Source organism: Mandrillus leucophaeus, unplaced genomic scaffold, assembly GCF_000951045.1.
Source record: "Mandrillus leucophaeus isolate KB7577 unplaced genomic scaffold, Mleu.le_1.0 Scaffold81, whole genome shotgun sequence".
Taxonomy (NCBI): domain Eukaryota; kingdom Metazoa; phylum Chordata; class Mammalia; order Primates; family Cercopithecidae; genus Mandrillus; species Mandrillus leucophaeus.
In genome coordinates this window covers 5563200-5587837 of record NW_012108808.1, presented here as the reverse complement: position 1 = coordinate 5587837, position 24638 = coordinate 5563200, and the positions used below count along the sequence as shown (strand labels likewise).

The following is a 24638-nucleotide window of genomic DNA, read 5'->3' as shown; positions in this document are numbered from 1 at the left end:
ACTCAAACTGGGGATTGTGAAACATCACATGTTAAGAAGCAATTATTCTGTGACTTATGTATGATTTAGTCATAATAGACCCCTTTGATTTAGGCTGGAAAAATCTATTGCCTGGCTCTAGTGATTGTAGTAGAAATCATATTATCCACGTAATTTCCAAAGATTTGTCAAACCTTCTATTACTTGACCTACAAATATCCTTTACCATTGTTGATCTCCCCATCCATTTTAATTTTAAAAATTAATTTTTAATTTTTTCTGTTGCCATAAAATATATATAAAATTTTCTATCCTTGCCATTTTTAAGTATACAGTTCAGTGGTAATAAGTACATTTATATTCTTATTTTTTCTTTCACCCTATCTCCCCCATGTCCTTTCCATCCTCTAGTAACCACCAGTCTACTCTCTATCCTTATGAGATCCACTGTTTTAGCTCCCACAGATAAGGGAGAACATGCAATATTTGTGTTTCTGTACTTGGCTTATTTCCCTTAACATAATGACCTCCAGTTCTATCCACGTTGCTGCAAATGACAGGATTTTATTCCTTTTTTATGGTTGAATAATATTCCATTGTGTGTATACCACATTTTCCTTATCCATTCATCAGCTGATGGACACTTAGGTTGGTTCCATATTTTGGCTATTGTGAATAAGTGCCATAATAAACATGGAGGTGCAGATACTGCTTTGATATATTGATATTTGTGTTTTGGATATATACTCAGCAGTGGGATTGCAGGATTATATGGTAGTTCTATTTTCAGTTTTTTGAGGAACCTCTGTACTGTTCTCCATAGTGGCTGTACCAATTTACATTCCCATCAAAGTGTACAAGGGTTCCCCTTTCTCTACCCTCATCAGCATCTGTTATTACTTGTCTTTTTGAAGCTAGCCATTTTGACTGTGGTGAGGTAATATCTCATTGTGGTTTTGGTTTGCATTTCTGATTGCATTAGTAATATTGAACTTTTTAAATGCCTTTTGGGCATTTTTATGTCTTCTTTTAGAAATGTCTGTTAAGATCTTTTGCCCATTTTTTAATGGGATTATTTGGGGTTTTTGCTATTGAGTTGTTAATCCTTTGTCAGATGGGTGGTTTGCAAATATTTTCTCCTATCCTATAGGTTGTTCTAGTTCCTTGAAGTGCATTATTAGGTTGTTAATTTGAAGTCTTTCTACTTTCTTGATACAGGCATTTATTGCTATAAACTTTCCTCTTACTACTGCTTTTGCTGTATTTCACAAATTTTAGTATATTGCATTTCCATTTTCATTTTTCTTAGTAAAACTTTTAATTTCCTGCTTCATTTTTCATTGACCCATTCAGGAGCACGTTGTTTAATTTTCATGTCTTTGCATATTTTATAAAGTTCCTCTTGTTATTGATTTCTAGTTTTATTATTGTGGTCAGAAAATATATTTGATAAGATTTGTTTTTTTTTGTTTTTTTTTTTTGTTCAAACTTGTTTTATAGCCTAAGGTATGGTCTGTTCTGCAGACTCTTCATTGTGTTGATGAAAAGAATGTATATGCTGCAGCAGTTGGTTGAATATTTTTGTAAATGTCTATTAGGTCTGTTAGATCTAGTGTGTAGTTTTACCTCACTGTTTCTTTATGTTGATTTTCTGTCTGGATAATCTGTTTATTACTGAGAGTGAAGTGTTAAAGTCTCCTACTATTATTGTATTACATTCTATCTCTCCCTTTATATTTATTAATACTTGCTTTGTATACTTGGGAGGTATGATATTGGGTGCATATATATTTATAATTGTTATATTATCTTGCCAAATTGACCCCTTTATCATTATATAGTGACCTTCTTTGTTTCTTTTTACAATCTTATATTTATAGTCTATTTTACGTAAGTGTAGCTACACCTACTCTTTTTAGGTTTCCAATTCCACGGAATATGTTTTTCCACCTCCTCACTTTCAGAATGTGTGTCTTTATAGGTGAGGTAGGTTTCTTGTAGGCTGCATATGATTGGGTCTTGTTTCTTTATCCACTGAGCCACTCTGTGCCTTTTAATTGGAGAATGGAGACCATTTACATTCAGTGTTATTATTGATATGTTAGGACTTACTACTGGCATTTTGTTGCTTGTGTTCTGGTTGTTTTGAGACTCCTCTCTTCTTTTTTTCTTTTCTTACTGTCTTCCTTTGTGGTTAAGTGATTTTCTCTGGTACTGTTATGTAATTTGTTGCTCTTTATTTTTAGTGAATCAATTATAAGTTTTTGTACTGTGGTTACCATGAGGCTTACAAAAAAAAAACTTATTGATATAAAAAGTTATTTTAAAGAGGTAACAACTTATCTTGGATCAACTTATCTTATGTTGGAGAAGCAAACAAATGCAAAAAAACACACACAAAAAAATCCTCTATTCTTTAACTCCATTCCCCCCACATTTTGACTTTGAGATATCTCAATTTACGTATTACCTATCTTAACAGGTTGGTTGCTGTAGCTATTAATGTTTTTGATTGATTTGTCATTTGGGCTTCATATGAGAATTATGAGTGGATCACACACCATAATTACAATCATAGAATATTCTGGGTTTGTCCACGTACTTAATTTTACCAGTGGGATTTTTACCTTGAAAAGTTTTCTTTTGTACATTAGTACTTTTTTATTTCAGGTTGAAGAATTCCCTTTAGCATTTTTCATACGATCTGGTGGTGGTAAATTCGCTCAGCTTTAGTTTGTCTGAGAAAGACTTTATCTCTCCATCATATTTGAAGGATAATTTTGCTGGATACAGTATTCTTGGATAATCGCTTCTCAGCCTTCTGGCTAAGATCAGTGTACAATATTCTTGGATGGGCTGGGAATAGTAGCTCACACCTGTAATCCCAGTGCTTTGGGAGGCTGAGATGGGAAAATTGCTTGAGGCCAGGAGTTCGAGACCAGCCTCGTTAACATAGCGAGGCCCCCTCTCAATCAATCAATCAGTTAAAAAAAAAAAAACAATATTCTTAGACAGCAGCTTTTTTCTTTGGGCACTTTTAAAATGCCATGTCTCTTCTTCCTGGCCTGTGTGGTTTCCATTGAGACATCTGTTGTGAGACAAATTAGAGCTCATGTATGTATTATTTTCTTCTTTTGTCTTGTTGCTTTTCATATCTTCTGTTTGTTCTTAGCCTTTGAGAGTTTGATTCTTATATGCTTTGAGGTAGTTTTATTTGGATTAAATCTGTTTGATGTTCTCAGACCTTCTTTTGTGGCCTGGATATTTATCTGTCTCAAATTTTAGAAACTTTTTCTGTTATTATTTCTCTAAATAAGCTTTGTACTCCTTGCTTTTGCTCACCTTCCTCTTGCAGACCAATGATTCTTAGATTTAGTCTTTCGGGGTAATTTTCTGTATTTTGTAGGCATTCTTTGTTCTTTTTTCTTTCTTCCCCGACTGTATTTTCACATAGCCAATCTTCAAGCTTACTGATTCTTCCTTCTGCTGGGTCCGTTTTGATTTTGAGAGCCTCTAATGAGTTCCTCAGTTCAACAATTCTGAGTTCAGTATTTCTCAGTTCCAAAATTTCTGGGGCGTTTTATTTTTATTATTTCAATCTCTTTGTTAAATGTCTCTGATAAATTTCTGAATTGCTGTTCTGAGTTATCTTGAAGATCACTGAGTTTTCTTTTCTCTTTTTTTTTTTTTTTTTTTTTTTTTTGAGACGGAGTCTTGCTCTGTCGCCCAGGCTGGAGTGCAGTGGTGTGATGTCGGCTCACTGCAAGTGCCACCTGCCAGGTTTACACCATTCTCCTGCCTCAGCCTCCTGAGTAGCTGGGACTACAGGCGCCCGCCACTACGCCCAGCTAATTTTTTGTATTTTTAGTAGAGACAGGGTTTCACCGTGTTAGCCAGGATGGTCTTGATCTCTTGACCTCGTGATCCACCCGCCTCGGCCTCCCAAAGTGCTGGGATTACAGGTGTGAGCCACTGCGCCCGGCCCTGAGTTTTCTTAAAACTGCTATTTTGAATTTTTGGTCAAAGAGCTTACAAATTGCCATCTTGTTAGGATCAGTCACTGGATTGTTGCTCTGTCATTTTGGGGAGGTCATGGTTTCCTGTTTGCTATTGTTTCTTGTAGGTATACATCTGTTTTTTGCATTGAAGGATTACTTATTTATTCTAGTTTTTTGTTTTGTCTGGCTTGCTTCGCTTTTTATTGGATATATTTGCTTAGTAAATCTCTATTGCTGGGTCACTGCTTCCTTGTTGGCATCTTTGTAGGTAGCACCTTAAGCCCAGGTTTAGTAAATAATTCGAGAATAGCCTGTCCCAAATCAGGGAGGTCCCAAAGGATTTATTCCATTGGCATGAGGTGGCTAGCAAAATAATTACGCCCAGGAACCTCTGGAGCATTCCTCCTGCAGTGTGGTGCTGCTGAACAATCACTCTGATTTGGCACGCCCTTTTTGCTGAGTTACAGTGCAGAGTTTCCAGGGCTTGGGATGGTAGTCCTGCCTTCCCATTTTGTCTCTGCCTTTCCTCAGGGATGTTTTTTCCTCCAGTCAATCATGATGCTTCCCAAGGGTTAAGGCAAGGACAGGACTCCTGCCAGGGAACCAAAGATGATGGGGAAACTCTTGGCCACCTCAATCTCACTTTTTCTAGTGTAGAAGCCGTGAGTTAGGGGGAGATTTTCCATGTGCTTGGTGCCAGGCAGAATTGGGAGGAGGAGTATCATAGATGCAGAAGTATGCTTTTCTTACCATCTGCTCAGAGTTTTTTCACTTCTCTATAGTCCTAGGAACTGACTCATCCTCATATTTGAGTTCTGGGTTGTTTCTGGTGAAAATTTTAGCACTGTATATTTGTTAGTGGTTTTGTGGGAGGGAATGAAGCCAACTTGCTTCTACACCACCATTTTGGAACTGGAAGTCTCCCCCGCCCTTTTGGAAACACTGTCCTCCTCCAGCTCTCTCAGTAGCATGTTGTGTGGTTCTCCTCCAGCCCACTTGCCCTGCCTTCCTTGCAGTGTCCTCCTCTACCCAGCCATTATTGATTGGAGTTCCCTGTAGCTCCGTCCTTGAACATCTCTCCTTAGTCTATGTACTTTTCCTGGGTGTCTCCATTTACATTCACATGATCAACCATATGCCAGTAACTTCCAAGCTCCTTCCAAATCCATTTGTCCATCTATCCATCTGACATCATCACAGGATGTTTCAAAGGCATCTCACACTAAAACAAATCATCCTCTCACTCAGATATGGATGGCTTTTTGGTTTTGCGTTTCAGTGAATAGCACCACCCCCACCGTCTATCTAGTTCCATAACCAAATACCTAGGCATCATTCTTGACACCTCCACTTCCTTATTTCCCTATTGTCCATAATCATGTTCCGTTACTTTTCATTTCCTAATACCTCTCAGTTCTTCTCTACAATTCCACTGTCACCACTCTACTTTAAGATGATCCTTATCTGTTTCCAGGACTGTGGCAGTAACTTCCCAAAAAATCCTAAAAACTTTCCAAACTTTCCACATGTATTCTCACCCTTCTTTTATTCTTTCATACTGCAGTCAGATTGATCTTTTCAAGATGAATATCTGATCATGCAACTCTCCCTCCCCACTCTCTTCTTAAAATCTTTACTTCCCTCCCTTGGCTCAAATGCCTACATGATTGGTCTCTGCCCACTTCTGTCTGATGTCACACCACTCTTTCTCTACCTTCTGCCTCAAGACACATAATTATTTTGGCTTTTCACATGTAACTATTGTCACCCCCTACACCAACTCATCACTTCTTCCAGGATGCCTTCCCTGAGTTTCCTCAATGCCTAGGTCTTCCTACAATGAGCTCTTATGTCATTGTGCATCTGTACTTAATATCACTTACCACTGTTTTTAATTGCACATTTATTGGGTAGTTATTTAATTGGTGTCTAACTTTCCCAGTGGACCAGTAGCTCCATGAGAGTAAGAACCATGTCATTTTGCTCACTATTTTATCTCTGACACTTTACACAGGCCTGGCTTATAGTAAACATTTAATAGATTTTCAAAGAAGCAATGAAAGGAATAAATGAATGTTAGGAGCCAAACCTCTGTTCACCTTACTCTGGAACAGGAGTTGGCAAACTGTGGCTTGAGAGCCAAATCCAGCCCTTCATCAAATTTTGTAAATAAAGTTTTATTGGAATGCAGTCACACCCATTCATTTATATATTGTCTATGGCTGCTTTTTCACTATAGAGGCAGAGTAGTTGCAACAGAAATACTATGATCCACAAAATGTTTACTGTTTGGCCCTTTATAAACAATTTGCTAATTCTTACTCTAGAATCATGTGAGCTCAAACTAAAAAATGGGCTTCTGAGCATGGAAACAGTACTAACCTATGCTGACTAACAAGCTAACCTATGCTTCTTTTGTTAGGTGTTTGAAATGATCATTAACCCTGGAGATAATGTCCTCCTAGATGAACCTGCTTATTCAGGAACTCTTCAAAGTGTGAGTATACATTTTACAAAAGGCAACTCTGTTGTGGTAAATAAGAAGAAAACTTATAATAAAAGTTTTATAATAACTTTATAATAATAAAGTTAATATCTTATTAACTTTAGAATAATCTATACACAGAAAAATGAAGTAGCATCTTTTATCCATAAGCAGGATAATCTTAAATGATATATACAAAATATGTTAAAGGTACCCTCTTCTTTATACATTTCTTTTTAAAAATCCAAGTGTATAGGCATTAAAATTAGGTTATACAAAATCGTGTCCAATTCTCTTAATATTTCACTTTAAATGTAATTTAAATTACAAAAATTTATTTTTTATTACTATCTTATTACCATATGCATCAGTACAACCATGTTATATGTCAGTTTAGTATATTAATATAGTATAATTAGGACTTTCCACTCCAAAGTTAGATCCGTGGAACTGTGATATACAGAATGAGGAAGCTGATGATCTGACTCTGCTCTGCACTGGTCAGAGCACATTGCTGAGAATTAGGTTTGTTTGGGGCAGTCTGCTTTAAGAAAGAAATGTCCACAACTGGAGCATATTCAGAGAAAGATAGAGTAAATAGGGAATTGGAAACCATACCATATGATGAATGTTGTAGGAACTGGAGCTATTTTCCCCAGAAAGAAAAGACTCAAGAGAGGCATGAAAACTGTCCTCAAATACATAGAAGTTAGTCATATAACAAAAGAATTAGATTTATTTGTACATGACCTTAGGTTAATAAAACAGGAACCACAGGGAAACAATTTCAGCTCTATATAAGAACTTGCTAACCACTGGCCTTACCGGACTTCATAAGAGGTTACAACATTGCCCATCACTGTAGGTGTTCAGTTACTTTTGACTGCCACCTAACACAAATACGGCAAACGTAATTCTAGCTTAGAGTAGGGGAATTGAATGAGATGACCTTTATGCTCTGTTGATTCCAACTTCATGGATTCTCTTATTTTTTTAAAATTTTATATTATTTTTATGAAAATCAACATATAAAGCAATATATAAAACAATTCCATTTGTAATAGCATCCAAAAGAATAAAATACCTAGGAATAAATCTAACAAAGGAGGTGGAAGACTTGTACATTAAAAACTGAAAAATTTTGCTGAAAGAAATTAAGCAAAACTCAAATAAATGGAAAGACTTCCACTGTTCGTAGAATGTAAGACTTACTATTGTTAAGGTATTAATACTACCGTAAGCAATTTACAGATTCAATACAATCCCTATCGATATGCCAACAGCCTTTTTTGCAGAAATAGGAAAGCCAATCCTTAAATTGATGTGAGTTTAAAGGACCTAAATAGCCAAAATAATCTTGAAAAAGAACAAATTTGGAAGACTCTCACTTCCCAATTTCAAAACTGCAAAGCTACAGTAATCAAACAATGTGGTACTGGCATAAAGACAATCATATAGACCAATAGAATAGAACTAAGCATCCAGAAATAAACCCACAAATCCAGTTGATTTCAGTAAGGGTACCAAGATCATTCAGTGGGGGAAAGGGTAGTCTCTTCAACTGTGGTGCTGGGACAACTGGATTTCCACATGCTTATGAAAGAACTTGGACCCTTACCTCACACCATATGAAAATTTAACTCAAAATGGATCAAAGACATAAATATAAGCACTAAAGCTACAAACACTTAGGATAAAACATAAGGGCAAATTTTTATGACCTTAGATTTGGTGGATTTTTTAGATATGACCAAAAATATGAACAACAACAACCACAAAAATAGATAAATTGGACTTGAAGATTTAAACGTGGTTGTGTATCAAAGGACATTATGAAAAAAGCAAAAAAAGAGTCTATACAATGGGAGAAAATATTTATAATAATATATCTGATAAAGCTTTAATATCCAGAACATATAAAGAACTACAACTCAACAACAGAAAGATAAACAACCCAATTTAAAAATGGACAAAGGACTTAAATAGACATTAGTCTGAAGAACATGTGCAAAAGACCAATAAGCACATAAAAAGATGCTCAGCATCATTAGTGATTAGAGAAATGCAAAGCAGCATAAATCAACATATGAAAGCTGCAAGTTCCATGATCATGTAGTGGTTAGTACTCTACAATGTGTGACAGCTGTACCTGCAGTCTGATTATTTGGCAAGACTCAGGCTTGGGGAAAAAAAATTTTTAAGTAGAGAAATGCAAATCAAAAGTACTGTGAGATACTACCTCACACATACCAGGATGGCTATTATTTTTTTAAAAAATAGTGAATATGTGAAGACACTGGGTTCATTCATTGCTGGTGGAAATGTAAAATGGTATGGCCACCATGGGAAAGTTTGTCAGTTCCTCAGAAAATTAAAATAGAATTACCGTGTGACCCACAATTCCACTCATGGGTATATACCCAGAAAGAATTGAAAACTGGGACTGAAACAGATACTTGTATACAAATGTTCATTGCAATATTATTTACAATAGCCAAAAGGTAGAAGCAACTCAAGTGTCCATCAGTGGATGAATGGATAAGTAAAATGTGTTATATACATACAATGGAGTATTATTCAGCCATAAGAAGGAACACAGATCTGTTACATATTACAATATGGATGAACCTTGAAAGCATTTTAACTTTAAGAAGCCAGACAAAAGGACAAATATTGTATTATTCCAATTATATGAAACATCTAGAATAGACAAATTAATAGAGATAGAAAGTAGATGGGTGGTTACCAGTGGCTGGGAAGAGTAGAGAATGGAGAGTTATTGATTAATAGGTACAGAGTCTCTATTTGGGGTGAGGAAACAGTTTTGGAAATAGAGGTGATGGATGCACACATTGTGAATGTAATTAATGCCACTGAATTGTACTCCTAAAAATAGTTAAAATGAACTAGACGAGGTGGCTCATGCCTGTAATCCCAGCACTTTGGGAAGCCGAGGCTGAAGGATTACTTGAGGTCAGGAGTTTGAGACCATACTGGGCAACATAGCAAAGCACGTGTCTACAAAGTTTTTTTGTTTGTTTAATTAGCCAGACAGAAGGCAGAGGTGGAAGGATCACTTGAACCCAGGAGCATGGTGTTACAGGGAGCCATAATTGCACCACTGCACTTCAGCCCGGGCAACAAAGTGAGACCTTGTCACTTAAAAAAAAATTTGTCGCTTAAAAAAAAAAAAAGGCTTAAAATGGCAACAATTTTACCACAATAAAAAACCTAAAATAAAATAATTACTTTTTCTTAATGATTGGATACTCATAATTTACTTTCCTAAACTCCTGAGATTTAAGATTACATAATGTCTGTGAATGTAAAACCAGTGTCTACATACAAAGCGTGCATATACACACACACAAATGTTTTCACATACCCAAACAGAAAAACAGAAGCTGTATGCCAAGCTTTGAGGAAATATGCTAATAAGCAGTATGCGTTTATTGTATGGCGCAGTGTTGATTTGCTTTATTCATGGTAGATGTGCTTTATAAGATTAAGGCCTTTTAAATTTGTCATAAGGAGGATCTGAATTGTTCTTTTTTATGCATAATTCTACATTTGACTGCTAAAAGAGTATTTGCTTTTCATTTGCAATTTTTTTAGAACCTCATTCAATTATTATTTCTTAAGTTCCTTTTTTTAATTTTAATGCTCAACCATGAATGAGATTCCACAAATTTGTATAAAGCTAAGTCTATAAGCAATGCCAGTACATGCCAGTACAGCCTTAGCAATTGGTAAAATATGGAAATTCTACTATACTGCTTGGTGATCTGCTCATCCCATTCATTGTCCCACCACCACCTGTAATCCCAGAACTTTGGGAGGCCGAGGAGGGTGGATCATGAGTTCAGGAGATCCAGACCATCCTGGCTAACATGGTGAAACTCCGACTTTACTAAAAATACAAAAAATTACCTGGGTGTGGTGGCATGCACCTGTAGTCCCAGCTACTCAGGAGGCTGAAGCAGGAGAATCTCTTGAACCAGGGAGTCGGAGGTTGCAGTGAGCCAAGATCGCACCATTGCATTCTAGCCTGGGCGATAGAGCAAGACTCCATCTCAGAAAAAAAAAAAAAAGTGTATAACCTCAACCCTCAGGAGCTCAGAGCTGCGTGCAGGTTTATATATTTTTAAGGGTATGAATGAGCAAGTTCTTGGTTAGAAGGAAAAAATAAATAGCACTTACATTTTGTAATCACGACTGACTCAGGCTTTCTTTTGTGCTCAACAGCTGCACCCACTGGGCTGCAACATTATTAATGTTGCCAGTGATGAACATGGGATTGTTCCAGATTCCCTAAGAGACATACTTTCCAGATGGAAACCAGAAGATTCAAAGAATCCCCAGAAAAACACCCCCAAATTTCTTTATACTGTTCCAAGTGGCAACAACCCTACTGGAAACTCATTAACAAGTGAACGCAAAAAGGAAATCTATGAGGTACTGTAGAATGGGTTAAAGCAGTTATGTTCCTGTTTCTTTGTGACTTTTTAGAAGAGCACTATGCAAGCTCCCTTTCTCATTAGCCTTTTGCTTTCAAGGAATATAATTTTTAATAAAAGGAAATCATATATGCTCAGGGTCCTAATAAATTTAGACACAATAAATTTCTGCATCTTTCCTTAGTTATGAGATTTTTCTTTCCCCATAATTGATGTTTTAATACAAAAGAAATAGCATCCTTGGCCTGATGTTAAATTTTATGAGATTATTTAATATTTTACCCCAAGTTTGATTTCCGTTTTTTCTGTGTTGTTAACTTGCCTGTTCTGCTTCCTACTCCTTGTCATCTTAGGTTACCAAGAATTCTTTAAAAATAAGAGGCATGCTCCCCTTTTATGAAATCTCTCTGAGATACCAATGATGCCTAGCTTTTCACTATAAACATTTTTTTAAGTATCAAACATATGTTAAGCTCCACAGAAATCTTTGAAAAATAAGAGAAATTTTGCCTTTTAGAAAGTCTCTTTTATGTATCTGACTGTGCCCCCAACCTTTTACTACAAATAGCTTTTTAAAATAAATACCAAACCCTTTTTAAACTCTATAGAATTTAGTCACATCCAGTGGAATCATAGGAAAGATTTCAGCCAGTTCCTTTTACTTAGAAAATTTTAGGTTCAGGCCGGGCGCAGTGGCTCATATCTGTAGTCCCAGCACTTTGGGAGGCCGAGGCGGGTGGATCACAAGGTCAGGAGATGGAGACCATACTGGCTAACACAGTGAAACCCCATCTCTACTAAAAATACAAAAAATTAGCCTGGCGTGGTGGCAGGCACCTGTGGTCCCAGCTACTTGGGAGGCTGAGGCAGGAGAATGGCATGAAACCGGGAGGTGGAGCTTGCAGTGGGCTGAGATCGTGCCACTGCACTCCAGCCTGGGTGACACAGCGAGACTCCATCTCAAAAAAAAAAAGAAAAAGAAAATTTAGGTACAAAATATTGTCTCAGATTGGGTGCAGTGACTTACACCTGTAATCCCAGCACTTTGGAAGGCTGAGGTGGGAGGATTGCTTCAGCCCAGGAGTTTGAGACCAACCTGGACAACACAGCAAGACTCCAACTCTAAATATATATATACACACACACACATATATACATCTAATACATGTATATAATACATGTAAGTATATCTATATACACATATATACATACACACATATATTTACACATATATACACACATATACATACACATATATATACACACACGTATATATGTACACACACCACATACACCGTCATGTTCTTATGTTTGTACTTCCCGGGCTCTGTCCTGAGTTCTCTTCTTTGTTTACATACCCCCCAGGCAGCCTTGTCCAGTTTTGTGTCTGTCTATTCCATTACATACACAATGACTGCCACATCGCCTGGCCCCTACCTCTTCCCTGAGCCCCAGGCTTCTGTATCCAACTTTCTACTGATATCTCCACAGAGATATCTAATAATCGTTTCACACTTAACATGCCCAAATAGAACTCCTGATTTTCCACTGCCCTACCCCAAACCTCTGATCTCCAGCCTCTCACATTCTCCATCTCCATAAAGAGTGCAACTATGAATGGTTACCCTTTATTCCTGTCTTTCCCTCCTTCGCCCCCCATTCCCCACATCTAGTTCCTCCTGTGGACTGTACCACTGAGCTTATCCAAGTCCATCCATTTTTCTCTGTTGTCATCACTGTCCCCATCTTCTGAGCCCCTGCCTGCCCTCACTGGACTCCTCCAGTGCCTTCACTGCACCAGCTGCATTTCACCCTGCGCTCTTAACCAGTCACACTCTTCCCACAGCAGCCAGCCACATCCATCCCTGCAGAAATGTCAGTATAAAGCCGGGCTCCAGGCTCCAGTGGTTTCTCCTTGCAGTTAAAGCCCAAATTCTTTTATCTGCCCTGCAGAGCTAGGTAACATGGTCAGTCTATTCTCAAGCCTTCTCTCTTATCATTCTTCTTGCTGCACTTGGGGCAGCCACACTGTCCTTTTTAACCCTTAAACATGTCAAGCATTTTGCGTATCCTGCCGCCTTTGCCCTCATTCATCCCTCAGTCTAGATTCTTCTTCTTCTGATATTTGCACAGCTGACTCCTTCCTGTCATTTTAAGCTCTGATGTTACCTGGTCTGGAAGGCCTTCTCAGTGATTGAACCTGAAATAGCTACCCTGTCGCTCTCTTCCCTCACCTGTTGTAATGCGCTGCCCAGGACTTTAAAGCCACCCATCTAGCTGGGCACAGTGGCTCACTCCTGTAATCCCAGCACTTTGGGAGGCTGAGGCAGGTGGATCATTTGAGGTCAGGAGTTCGAGACTAGCCTGGCCAACATGGTGAAACCCCATCTTTAGCAAAAAGTATAAAAATTAGCTGGGTGTGGTGGTGCATGCCTGTAATCCCAGCTACTCGGGAGGCTGAGGCAGGAGAATCGCTTGAGCCCAGGAGGCGGAGGTTGCAGTGAGCCAAGATCGTGCCACTGCACTCCAGCCTGGGCGACAGAGCGAGACTCCATCTCAAAAAAGAAAGTAAATAAAACCACTCATCTAATGTTTATTCTGCTCATGATCCACAGGCTTATGTATATGCTGTCTTTTCCCCTGGAATCTAACTTCCATGAGAATAAGAGCCTTTAATGCCTTGTTCATCTTTTTATCCTCATTGTCTAAGACAATAGACACACAGTAGTTTTTTGAATGAGTACAAAGAATTACAATTCCAAGTGAATTTAATTTTAAATAACTTTTAAGAAATAGATTGCTTTAAGAAATAAACAATTACCTCAAACTTTTTTAGCTTGCAAGAAAATATGATTTCCTCATAATAGAAGATGATCCTTACTATTTTCTGCAGTTTAACAAGGTAAGTGATGATATGAACTTATTTCACTATTAGAAGATAAGTTGTAAGTTACTGCACTGTGTTGGATATTAGGCTGACTGCGGAGTCAGAACTAATCCACTTTTACATGAAAAGTAAATCAATTATGATTAATTTGCTACTACTTTACTTTTCAGTCTCCCAGTTTTATTATGGAATTAGTACCTTTCTTTTTTGTTATTACTGCTCTTTCCAGAAATTACTTTCCTTCAAAACAGTAGCTGGCTTTCTGTACCAGGCACTGGGGCAAACAGTAGATCAGGGCTGATGGATGCCTTGAACTCCACATCCAAGTTCACAGCTCCTCAAACATCACCCAGGGATGTGAACTGAGTTTCATCTTTGGCTGTCGACTTCTGTGTCTTGGTGGTGGCCGATTAGAATGATGTATGAGAAGGGTTAGGAAGCCATGCTCAAGCTGAAGGAGAAAGAGGGCTGTGCTCCGTTAGCAGTGTCTCCCATGGACACAAGAGGAGGCATCACAGGCAGCACACCACACATTTGCCACCCTGTCATTTCTGTCGTGGATCTTACTGCAGAGTAATGGGCATTTAGATTGATTCTCACACGTGTGCTACCTTTCATGATGATTTTTTCTGATAGATGATAATAATGGTAAGACCAAAGCCTGATTCTTCAAAAGCCAACACTTTCTTTGCTCTCAGGGCCGCAGAGAACATACACTTGGATTCAGCTTTCCCCTTAAATATAGTGGGAAAAGATAAGAACTCTTTATTTCTCTACAGGGTTTCCTAAAACATCACTTTTGCCTCCTGCCTCCCACCATCAGCATGCCAGCAAATTTTCTTTCTCATTTGTAGCTACTTTTAAAGTAAATGTTGAAGTCAGTCTTTCATATTGACTAATTTCTCATCTTCATTCGCATCATTTTTCCTTCTGCCGATCGTAAGGATCAGCTCTCTCACTGAATACCCTTGAGTACTGCTGGCCATCTTCATTATAGTCTTGTTCAAACTAGTGTTCCTTGAGTCCCTCCTGTAAGTCTGTTAATCCTGGATTTCAACCTCTGGGGCAAAGAGGGCCTGTTTGAAGTTTCCCTAAGTTCATAATAATGGCATCTGAAGCAAATAATAAGCCCTTGTGTGTGTTTTTGGCAGAAAAGCCATGAAGACAAGCAGATGCTAATAAAAGAACATGCATCTTTGTTTGTTATTCCATGTTAAAGGGTTGAAATAAAGGTAAGAGAATATTTGTACTGTTGTTATCCAAATCCATCTCCTGTCTACTCTCTATTCAGAATAATCATACAGTGACTAACAGAGCTTTCAGATCAACAGTATTTTTTATTTTTCATTTTAAGTTCAGGGTACCAACATTTCTTTCCATGGATGTTGATGGACGTGTCATCAGAGCTGACTCTTTTTCAAAAATAATTTCGTCTGGGTAAGGCCCTGTGTCTCTAACTTGATGCTAGATCTAATAGAGCCAGAGACAGTACCTCAGTATCTTTTAGTCTAGACAAATTTTTTCATTTAAAATGCTTGTAGTCTGCTTGTCTTAAAATATTAGTTTCATTATTAATATTAACATAGGCCTTTTTTTTGCTTTATTCACCTCCAATAATCAAAGATTCTTGACTGTTTATCTAACATTGTAGTGGGACCAGTCAGGTTTTTGATATCAGGTATGAAAGGGCACCTTTGGAAATACATGGTCAATCTTGTTTTAAATGTACATTTAAATTTATTTTTGAAGTAAGAAGTAGTTTTATTAGAATGTTTTAATTATCTAGATCCTTTTGTCCCCAGGTCACAATTGTCTGTCTGATGAAATCAGGAAAGTGATATGTAATAATTGTTAATATGGAATTGGTATCGTGCCTTTTCTCTTTTGACATAGGTTGAGAATAGGATTTTTAACTGGTCCAAAACCCTTAATAGAGAGAGTTATTTTACACATACAAGTTTCAACATTGCACCCCAGCACTTTCAACCAGGTAAGGACAATTTAGGAAATAGATTTTTTTTTTTGTAATTAGATCAAAATTTTTTTAAAAAATAGATGGTAGGGAACAGAAACTCCAAACCTGTTTAGTGACTCATAGTTTGCCTTCTTTGCAGACATGCTAATCTTTCCTAAATAAATTGGTTGGAATGCGTTTTAATTAAAATAAAGTAAAATTAATTTAAGAGAATATGTAAATTTCCTTACAAACTTTGAGAAATTATTGGATCCCTCTGTAACACAACCTTGTAAGAATGAATAGAACAGAAAAGTTTGCGTAGAATAGGACACTTGTTTGATGTATGTTCCATAAAGTGCAGATGGCCCCATGTTTTGCCAAGTTGGGGACTTTTTTCATATTTTTTGTATCTGTTATCAACAGAAGTTCACATATTTTTGCATCTGTTATCAACAGAAGTTCACTATCAATTTATAACATTTTAAACTTTTTTTTTTTTTTTTTTTTTGAGACAGAGTCTTGCTCTGTCACCCAGGCTGGAGTACAGTGGCATGACCTTGGCTCACTGCAACCTCTGCCTCCCAGGTTCAAGCGATTCTCCTGCCTCAGCCTCCCAAGTAGCTGGGATTACAGGCACACATCACTATGCCCAGCTCATTTTTGTATTTTTGGTAGAGACAGAGTTTCACCATGTTGGCCAGGCTGGTCTCTAACTCCTGGTCTCTGGTGATCCCCCCGGCTGGGCCTCCCAAAGTGCTGGAGTTACAGGTGTGAGCCACTGCGCCCAACCTATAATTTCTATTTTAAATAGAAAATCTCCAAATATGTCATGTAACTTTACATATCTACTGTACATTTTTATATTTAGAGAAGCGGTATAGTATGGCAATTAACAGCACGGGTCAGGAGCTGGATAGCCTGACTGAATTCAGGCTGTGGGACTCAGAAAAGTTAACTTAACCCTTGTGCCTCATTAGTAAAACAGAAATTTATGGAGATTACATTTGGTAAAATATATTAGTATCTTACAATAGTGCCTGCTACATAACAAGTACTGTATCAATATTTGTTATTTTTACTAGTATTGTCATTGTTATTAATTGACATTTGTTTTAAATCACTGACTATATAAGCTAGGCTCAGCTTGTTATATCTTATTATGGTTTACATGTAATCAAAAGTGATTTGCTTTTATATATGCAAAAATTATATTTTCAGGGGATGAAACATGGTATTTTTTATTTTATCTCTTTTAGCTCATGATATCACAGCTTCTACATGATTGGGGAGAAGAGGGTTTCATGGCTCATGTAGATAGGTATTGTATCATTTCTTTAAATATTTATGAGCAAAATAGGAGCCCAGTGAACATAATACAGATCACCTACAGTATTGATTTATTCTTCCTTCCTCAGTATCCTGGGAAAGGAGAGACAATAGGAATGGTCTACTATAAGTCAAAAGTCTATTCATTTTATTAGCTCTTCACCTAGCAAGTCTTCTCAACATCCAAGGTGTGGTTTGAAAGCAGTGTCCACCCACTCCTAAGGTAGTCCAAAATTCCCACCAGGTTAGGATTTACTTACTTAAATGATTTAATGGGTAAACTATTCATACACAGAAATATTTTATTTAATAATAATTAATTGTGAAGGATACATGACATGGGATTTGGCTCAAGTAAAGATGAGTGTGAACATAATTTCCCTAAATAGTCTGTATATTGGTACAAGTTATGGATTACTTTAGCTGTGTAAATGTGGTACCTCCTAGGACATTTAGAAATAAGGAGGAATTGGGTATTCGCATTCCCAGACCAGTGATTCATTATTTCAATAGTATTGTCTTTTATCCTGAGTGATGAGAACCAGTATTTAGACAACTAAACACAAAGATTGATCCTGCTACTTCTAGGTTCCATATTTTACATAGAAATGGACTTCTCTTTTTGAATTTTTATTTTGTAATTATTCTACAATGAAGGAAAAAACACAGCGGTTAAAAGTTTATCACCAGACAAGTGAAACAAATATGCTCCATTCTTCTATCAAGCATTCAACATTTTAATCAAGATAGAAAACAAATTCTTATAGCCTGGACTCTGGAGCCTTTTTCGCTTCTGCAATCAATGTACTGAGCACATCTATTTCATTGTTTTCTTCTTCTAGGGTTACTGATTTCTATAGTAACCAGAAGGATGCAATATTGGCAGCTGCAGACAAGTGGTTAACTGGTGAGTGGAACGTATATCCATCCTCATGATAAACAGTATAAGAGTAGGGGCTAAACACTGCATATTACTAACAATCCTGGTGGAAAAGAAACAGTCCAGGAGTATTCTTGCTAAGGAAACATTACACCATAAATTATCTTAGAAGCAACATTTGATAAACCTGGGCACAGGCCTTCCTATCTACTTTACCTGTCTGCTGCAAAGAATTTGTGATTTAAAAAAAAAAAAAAAAAATCTAAAAATCAACCTCTAACTTACTTAAAGCTTAATATTATCTATTTTCAAAAATTTTAGTTATTTCAGAATTTTACCCCAAAGGTTAAAATTGTCAAACCATGCTTCTTCTCTAACTAAACTGTACAAAGGCAGATGTCTCATTGACACATAATTTGCCTTCTAATCATTAACCTCATTTTTCTCTGTAGTATTATCTATTGCTAACTTGATTACAAGATGTTTTAGATTCATTTTTCTATTATGAAGGTCAAATTAATCACATGGCTTTAATTGTATTGCTAAAATGCCTTTGATATAAATAATAGTAAACCAAAAATAGCAATTCCTTATTTCTGTCCTATCTTATTTTCTATAAAGTCTTGGTAAAAACAGAATTAGTGGCCAGGTGTGGTGGCTTACGCCTGTAATCCCAGCACTTTGGGAGGCCAAGGCGGGTGAATCACCTGAGGTCAGGAGTTCGAGACCAGCCTGGCCAACATGGCGAAACCCTGTCTCTACTAAAAATGTACAAATTAGCTAGGCATGATGGCGGGCACCTGTAATCTCAGCCACTCAGGAGGCTGAGGCAGGAGAATCGCTTGAACCTGGGAGGCAGAGGTGGCAGTGAGCCAAGATCATGCCATTGCGCTCCAGCCTGGGTGAAGCAAAACTCCATCCAAAAAAAAAAAAAAAACAGAATTAGTATCTTTTTGACAAGAGCACTATTTTACCACTTTGCATAATAGTACTGAAGAAAAACTTTTGATCAACAGCAAGTTCTTTTTTAAAAAAGATAGTAATGTAAATCAAAAATCATTAGGCTTTGTTTTTGATTTCTGTATCCTAATACTCAATGAAACATAAAGCCCACAACTGCTTCTGGAATTCTTGAATTTTAAGTATTTCTTTTCATAATTAATTACATTCTGATAAAAACGCTAATCCACTGGACATCTAAACTGTTACAAGAATAATAGGATTTGTTGTAATGCTGGAAGAATCCACAAATAATGGAAGAATCCTCTTCTAAATTGAAATAGCCATGTTTGTCTAAGTATGGTTCTAAGTGAAGGAGAGGTGAGTGGGATTTCTTGCACTACCCTGACTGACTGCGTTGTAAATATGCACACGTGAGCTATCACTTGCCCACCTTACCTCTCCCTTCCTCCCTCACCCGTAGTAACTCGTTGAAATAAAATCCAGAACATCAATTTTCAAGGCTCACAAAATGATATTTTTTAAAATGCTATAATTGAAGGAACTTTTTTAGGAATACTAGTTTCTACTTACTACACTTATGCCATTTAACAACACACTTTGATATCATCCAAGATGCTTTACTTTGGAAGACATTTATTCTCTTCTTTTGTTTGTAGGTTTGGCAGAATGGCATGTTCCTGCTGCTGGAATGTTTTTATGGATTAAAGTTAAAGGCATTAATGATGTAAAAGAACTGATTGAAGAAAAAGCCGTTAAGATGGGGGTAAAACTGGGAGGCGAAGGGCTGGGAAACCTAAAGAAAAGTTACACTTTTTCTTTAATATTTTACTTGAATAGAAATGGAAAGAGATGCTTCTTGTTGCCCACTAGCCAACTCATAATGTTCTAATGTTAGATATTTTATTGCATTATCAAAATCTAAGAGGTTTTTGGGTTACATAATTATCCAGCTGGTCTAAATTAGTGGAAATACGGTTGTTCATCTCAGCTACTGATTAGCATAGTAGCTGAGCGTGGTCTCTGGGGTCGCACTTGTTGAGTTTGAGTCCCAGCACCACCCTTTAGGGGATGTGTGGCCTTGAATAGGTTATCCTTTCTGTGCTTTGTCTGTAAAACAGAGGTAGTAAGAATCCCTCTCTCATAGGGTTGCTCTGATGATTAAGTGAGTTAATATGTGTAAAGCCCTTAGACTAGTATGTGGCACATACTCAGTGCTCAGTAAGAGCCACTGGTATTTAAAATGAAGGGATTTTTTTCTGATGATGAAGATAAAGTATACTCATGGTAGGATATTTGGAAAATGTATAAAAGTATAATGAAGATTTTTTAAATAGCCCATGATTTTACCACCCAGATTTTGTGACCATTTATAGTATAGTTTCTTGAAACGCTTGTTCTTTTAGTATTTTGGCTGTGCACTTATGTTACATGGTTAAAATTATACGGAAAAGTTTGTATCCTGATTTTTTTTTCACTTAAAATTAGCTCATAGAATGTATTCTAGGTTTCTTTTTTTTTCCCTCTTTTTATATTTAAATTATAAGTCTACTTAGGTTTCATTTGGGGCATCAAGTAAGCTGAAAATTCTAAACATTCTTCTGTGTAGCTTTCCAGTTTACCAGATAAATTATTCCTTCTCCATTAATTAAAGCCATTAGCATATTTGTCAGTCTTTTACATACACTGAAACCTACTGCTAGAGTCAGTTTTGTCTTGAATCATAAGAACTAAAGGACAGATTGGACTGATGATGGCAAAGTGCCACGCTAGTGCCTAAGAGACAAGGTGCTCTAGAAGTTAGATCTAGAGACAGACTGCCTGGACTTCAGTCCTACCCCCACCGTCTGGGTAAAGCTATTATCCTCTCTTAACCATCTTATTTGAGGGCAGGACTCAAACTTTATTAATTGTTCTAACCCTAATCACAGCACATAGTAGGTACTTGATAAACACTTAATTGACTTATTTCAAATAATACATTGTAGTATAATAAATCAATTTGATACATTCTTTTCTTTTCTGTCAATGCCATCATCCTCAAAATATGTGGTAAGTGCTTATCTGTAGGTATGTCTGAGTGAGGTGCTAAGGATATAGACTTTGTTTTTACTATACTCTTCTTCAGTCCTCTTCATTTACTCCATATATCCTGCTACATGTTCTTTTTTTACCTTTACTAAATAATCTCCAGCTTTATCCCCACTTCGTTAGCCCAGATGTTGGTTATCTTGCAAAGAGATTATTACCACTCCCTTCTCTTTCAGCTCCTTGCTTCTAGTACATCCCAAAACTCATCCATGCTACTGGGAGAAATGATGGCTTTCATTTTATTTTTAACCAGGACAGAGAAACCCATCTTCTGCCTTGAAATCTTTTCCCCAGAGTACTCCAGATCGTGTCACTCGCAATTCCTCTTGTTTTAGCAGACAGTGTAACAAGCAGTTACTCAGTGCTTTTGAAGATCATGATTATACTAGTCAACCCTAACCATCATAGAAGATAAAACTTGAAAATATCAAAGACTTAATAAGCAATAGAAGTTTATCTCTGACTCGCATATAATTCTAAGATGTGACCTGCAGCCTGCTGTGTTCCAACAGTGATTCAGAGACCCGTGTTTCTTACATCTCGTTGCCTTTCATTCTTCAATACACGGATTCCAAGATGGCCACAAAATGGAAAGAGCGTGGCAGATCACACATGGGATTATTTGTATGGGCCAGCCTTAGACGTCGCTTACCTGGCTTCTGCTCACATCCATTGGTTAGGATTCGCTCTCATGGTCACACACAGCTAGAAAGAGGCTGGGGAATAGGGTACATGTGATGCCCAGGAAGAAGAGGAAATGGAGCTTACCATCAGTGAGCTGTCTGCCTGTGTGGCCATCAAGAACAGCAGCTGTTCCGACCACCCCATCTTGACATGCTTACTTAATACTTTTATTCCTTCATTTTATACATTACATCTTTTACCTCCTTTCAGTTCTTTGCACCAATTTTCCTCCCATCTCAGGGCCTTTACTCTGTGTACCTTTGCCCTCAAATACTGCTCCCTGCTTTTTGTCTGACCTAATTTGTGTTTCAGGCCCCAGCTTAAAAGTAACTTTCAAACTTAATTACTTAAAAATTACTTTTCTAGTTAAACATTTGTTTGTATTTGTTACCATTTATCTTTCTTTAGTAAACTGTCCTTTCTACATTAAAGCTGGAATTTGAGTGTTCTCAGTTTTCCTGTATTCCTGACAGTTTGAGAAGAGATAGCATTTGCCATATTTATTCTGAACATTTTTTCAGTTTCTATGTGTTTAGTTTTGTTCATTGTATGACATACACAATTTTTATATAAATTAGTATTTTTTCTTGTGATTTCTTTAACTGCTTTTAAATTTAAAACATCCTTCCCTACTCTGAGATTAAGCTGAACTATATTATCTTTGAGTTTTTCTTTAGTGGTACATTACCTATCTTCCACAAACTCTCTTAGGTATTAATGCTCCCTGGAAATGCTTTCTACATCGATAGCTCAGCTCCTAGCCCTTACTTGAGAGCATCCTTCTCTTCAGCTTCTCCAGAACAGATGGATATGGTGAGTGTAGTATTCTCTTCAGAGTAATACTAGCTAGCAGTTCTATTTTTTTAATGCATGTGTATACTTTGTGAATTAGAATATTACTTAATATCTGTTTGGGTTTCTAAAATTCAGGTATTTGTTGACCAGTCATGAACTATCATTCAAAGACCCATTTTACTTTGTTGCTAGACTTCTATAGAAATGAGACTAAATTGGAGTTAAAATTTATTATCTGCATGAATAATGTATCACAGCCTACTGAGCTGGGTAAATTGTCATGTTATGAGGAAAACTTCTTTCCTTCCTTTAATGAATTAATATGAGCCAGAAGTACAAATTCATGATGGCTGTCAGTCTCTTTCTCTGAAGAAAAAAGTATCAGCAAGGGTCAAATAGAATAATTTTCTTAATCGCAATCTAGCTTTAACCAACATAAGCTGTGTATGTGGAAATAAAACAGAAGAGCTATAAATTGAACAGTGCCATTAACCTTGAGAAGAGTTTATATTTATCCTTGGAAAGGGACATTTTTGGCATGTTCTTTATTTACTTGCATTCTCATGTCATTAAATGTGTTTTTCATAAGTTCTCTCTTTTAATTTATTAGTGGAGTTGGGCAATTGAATCTATATAAAATGCAGGTGAGAGGTTATATAAAATCTAAAATAATTCATGTTATGGATAAAATGGAAAATGATCTTGAAGGCCACAAGTAAAACAACAACAAAAAAAAATCCTGGAAATCTGATGTACTTCAGTCTTCATATTTTAATAGACATTGATGGCATCCTGCGTGGATAAAGTTGATATTCAACTTGACTTTCCAATGCCTTCTCTCAACCTTAGACAGATACTCTTTGTTTGGATTTTTAAAGTTATTACAGAGTTTTCCAATGTAGTATCCTAATTTAATTAATTCTAATATTTTTTTCTGTTTTAGGCCTTCCAGGTATTAGCACAACTTATAAAAGAATCTTTATGAAGAAATTAAACTAGGTTGGGCATGGTGGCTCACACCTATAATCCCAGCACTTTGGGAGGCTGAGGAGGGAGGATCACTTGAGCCCAGGAATTCAAGGCTGCAGTAAGCTACGATCACACCACTGCACTGTGGCCTGCGTGGCAGAACAAGACCCTGTCTCTTAAAAAAGAGAAAGAAAGAAATCAAACTAATCATGCTGCTCATGGATTTTTCCAATAAATTTCTTGTTTTGGCAGGAAGAAATGAACACTGGTATTATTAGACTTACAGATTAAATTAAATTTCCTCAAACATGTCCTATCTGTAGTAGTTCAACTAGACACCTTTTAAAGTGCCTCTAAATTCATCAGATGGCCAAAATGTATTTATAATCCACTGAAGCATTTTGAAAAATTTTCAACCTGTAAAAAATTACTTTTATCTTGGATTTATTATAAAGAACTTTATAGTTGCTTTATAATTTCCCATAAATTGTCTTTGAAACTAACATTTTACACTGAATTATTTTGAGATTTTAAAGAAATAATTAAGTTCAAAATGGTATATAATGTGTACTTTTTCTACCTTTAGGAAAATTTAATGAGAGCTTATTGCAAAAATTGTTATAAGTTGATCATTATAAGTGACTTTCAGTAAAAGTACCATAAACATTATGTTATGCCACAGAAATTCCTTTAAAATAAAATTCTTAAACTAAAAATACCTAAAGGCTTCAGACCCATTAATTCTAAGTAAGGAGGGGAGATCATGGACTTAGGAAAATTTACTACATTGTATTTTCATAATAGTACATAATCTACAAAAATACATTCTTACCAATTATGTAATTTAAATCTACTACGACCCTTTAAGGTATTGGGAAATACTTTTTTAATGATTTTTTTCTCACCTTTTAAAATCTTTATTAAAGTAAGATATGCTTATTTTAGAGTTTTCAAACAATCCAGAATATATAAGGAATAAAGTAAAAGCTACTCACTGTCTCACCCCCAGTGATAACTGCTATAAGCATTTAGCATTCTTCCTTTGCAACGTTCTTCTCTGCATACACATGTAATATGTAGAATAGGATCTCATTGTGACAGTGTATCATAAATACCCTGTATTTATTTTCTACCGCTGTTTAACCAATTGACGAAGTGTTCCGTGACCCA

The 24638-nt window shown here is 36.6% G+C and overlaps 1 protein-coding gene across 3 annotated transcripts in view; it reads left to right on the top strand.

Moving 5' to 3' along the window:
* Positions 1–24186, top strand: part of AADAT (aminoadipate aminotransferase) — a 31435-nt gene extending 7249 nt beyond the window's left edge. For all 3 annotated transcript variants that reach the window (XM_011967819.1, XM_011967820.1, XM_011967817.1), the window contains 10 exons: positions 6400–6474; positions 10708–10917; positions 13756–13821; positions 15161–15243; positions 15700–15796; positions 17020–17081; positions 17932–17996; positions 19589–19695; positions 22416–22517; positions 23443–24186. In XM_011967819.1, coding sequence (XP_011823209.1) covers positions 6400–6474; positions 10708–10917; positions 13756–13821; positions 15161–15243; positions 15700–15796; positions 17020–17081; positions 17932–17996; positions 19589–19695; positions 22416–22517; positions 23443–23484 — 909 coding nt within the window. In that variant the 3' untranslated portion in view covers positions 23485–24186. The remainder of the gene's footprint in view (positions 1–6399; positions 6475–10707; positions 10918–13755; positions 13822–15160; positions 15244–15699; positions 15797–17019; positions 17082–17931; positions 17997–19588; positions 19696–22415; positions 22518–23442) is intronic.
* Positions 24187–24638: the final 452 nt, after the last annotated feature.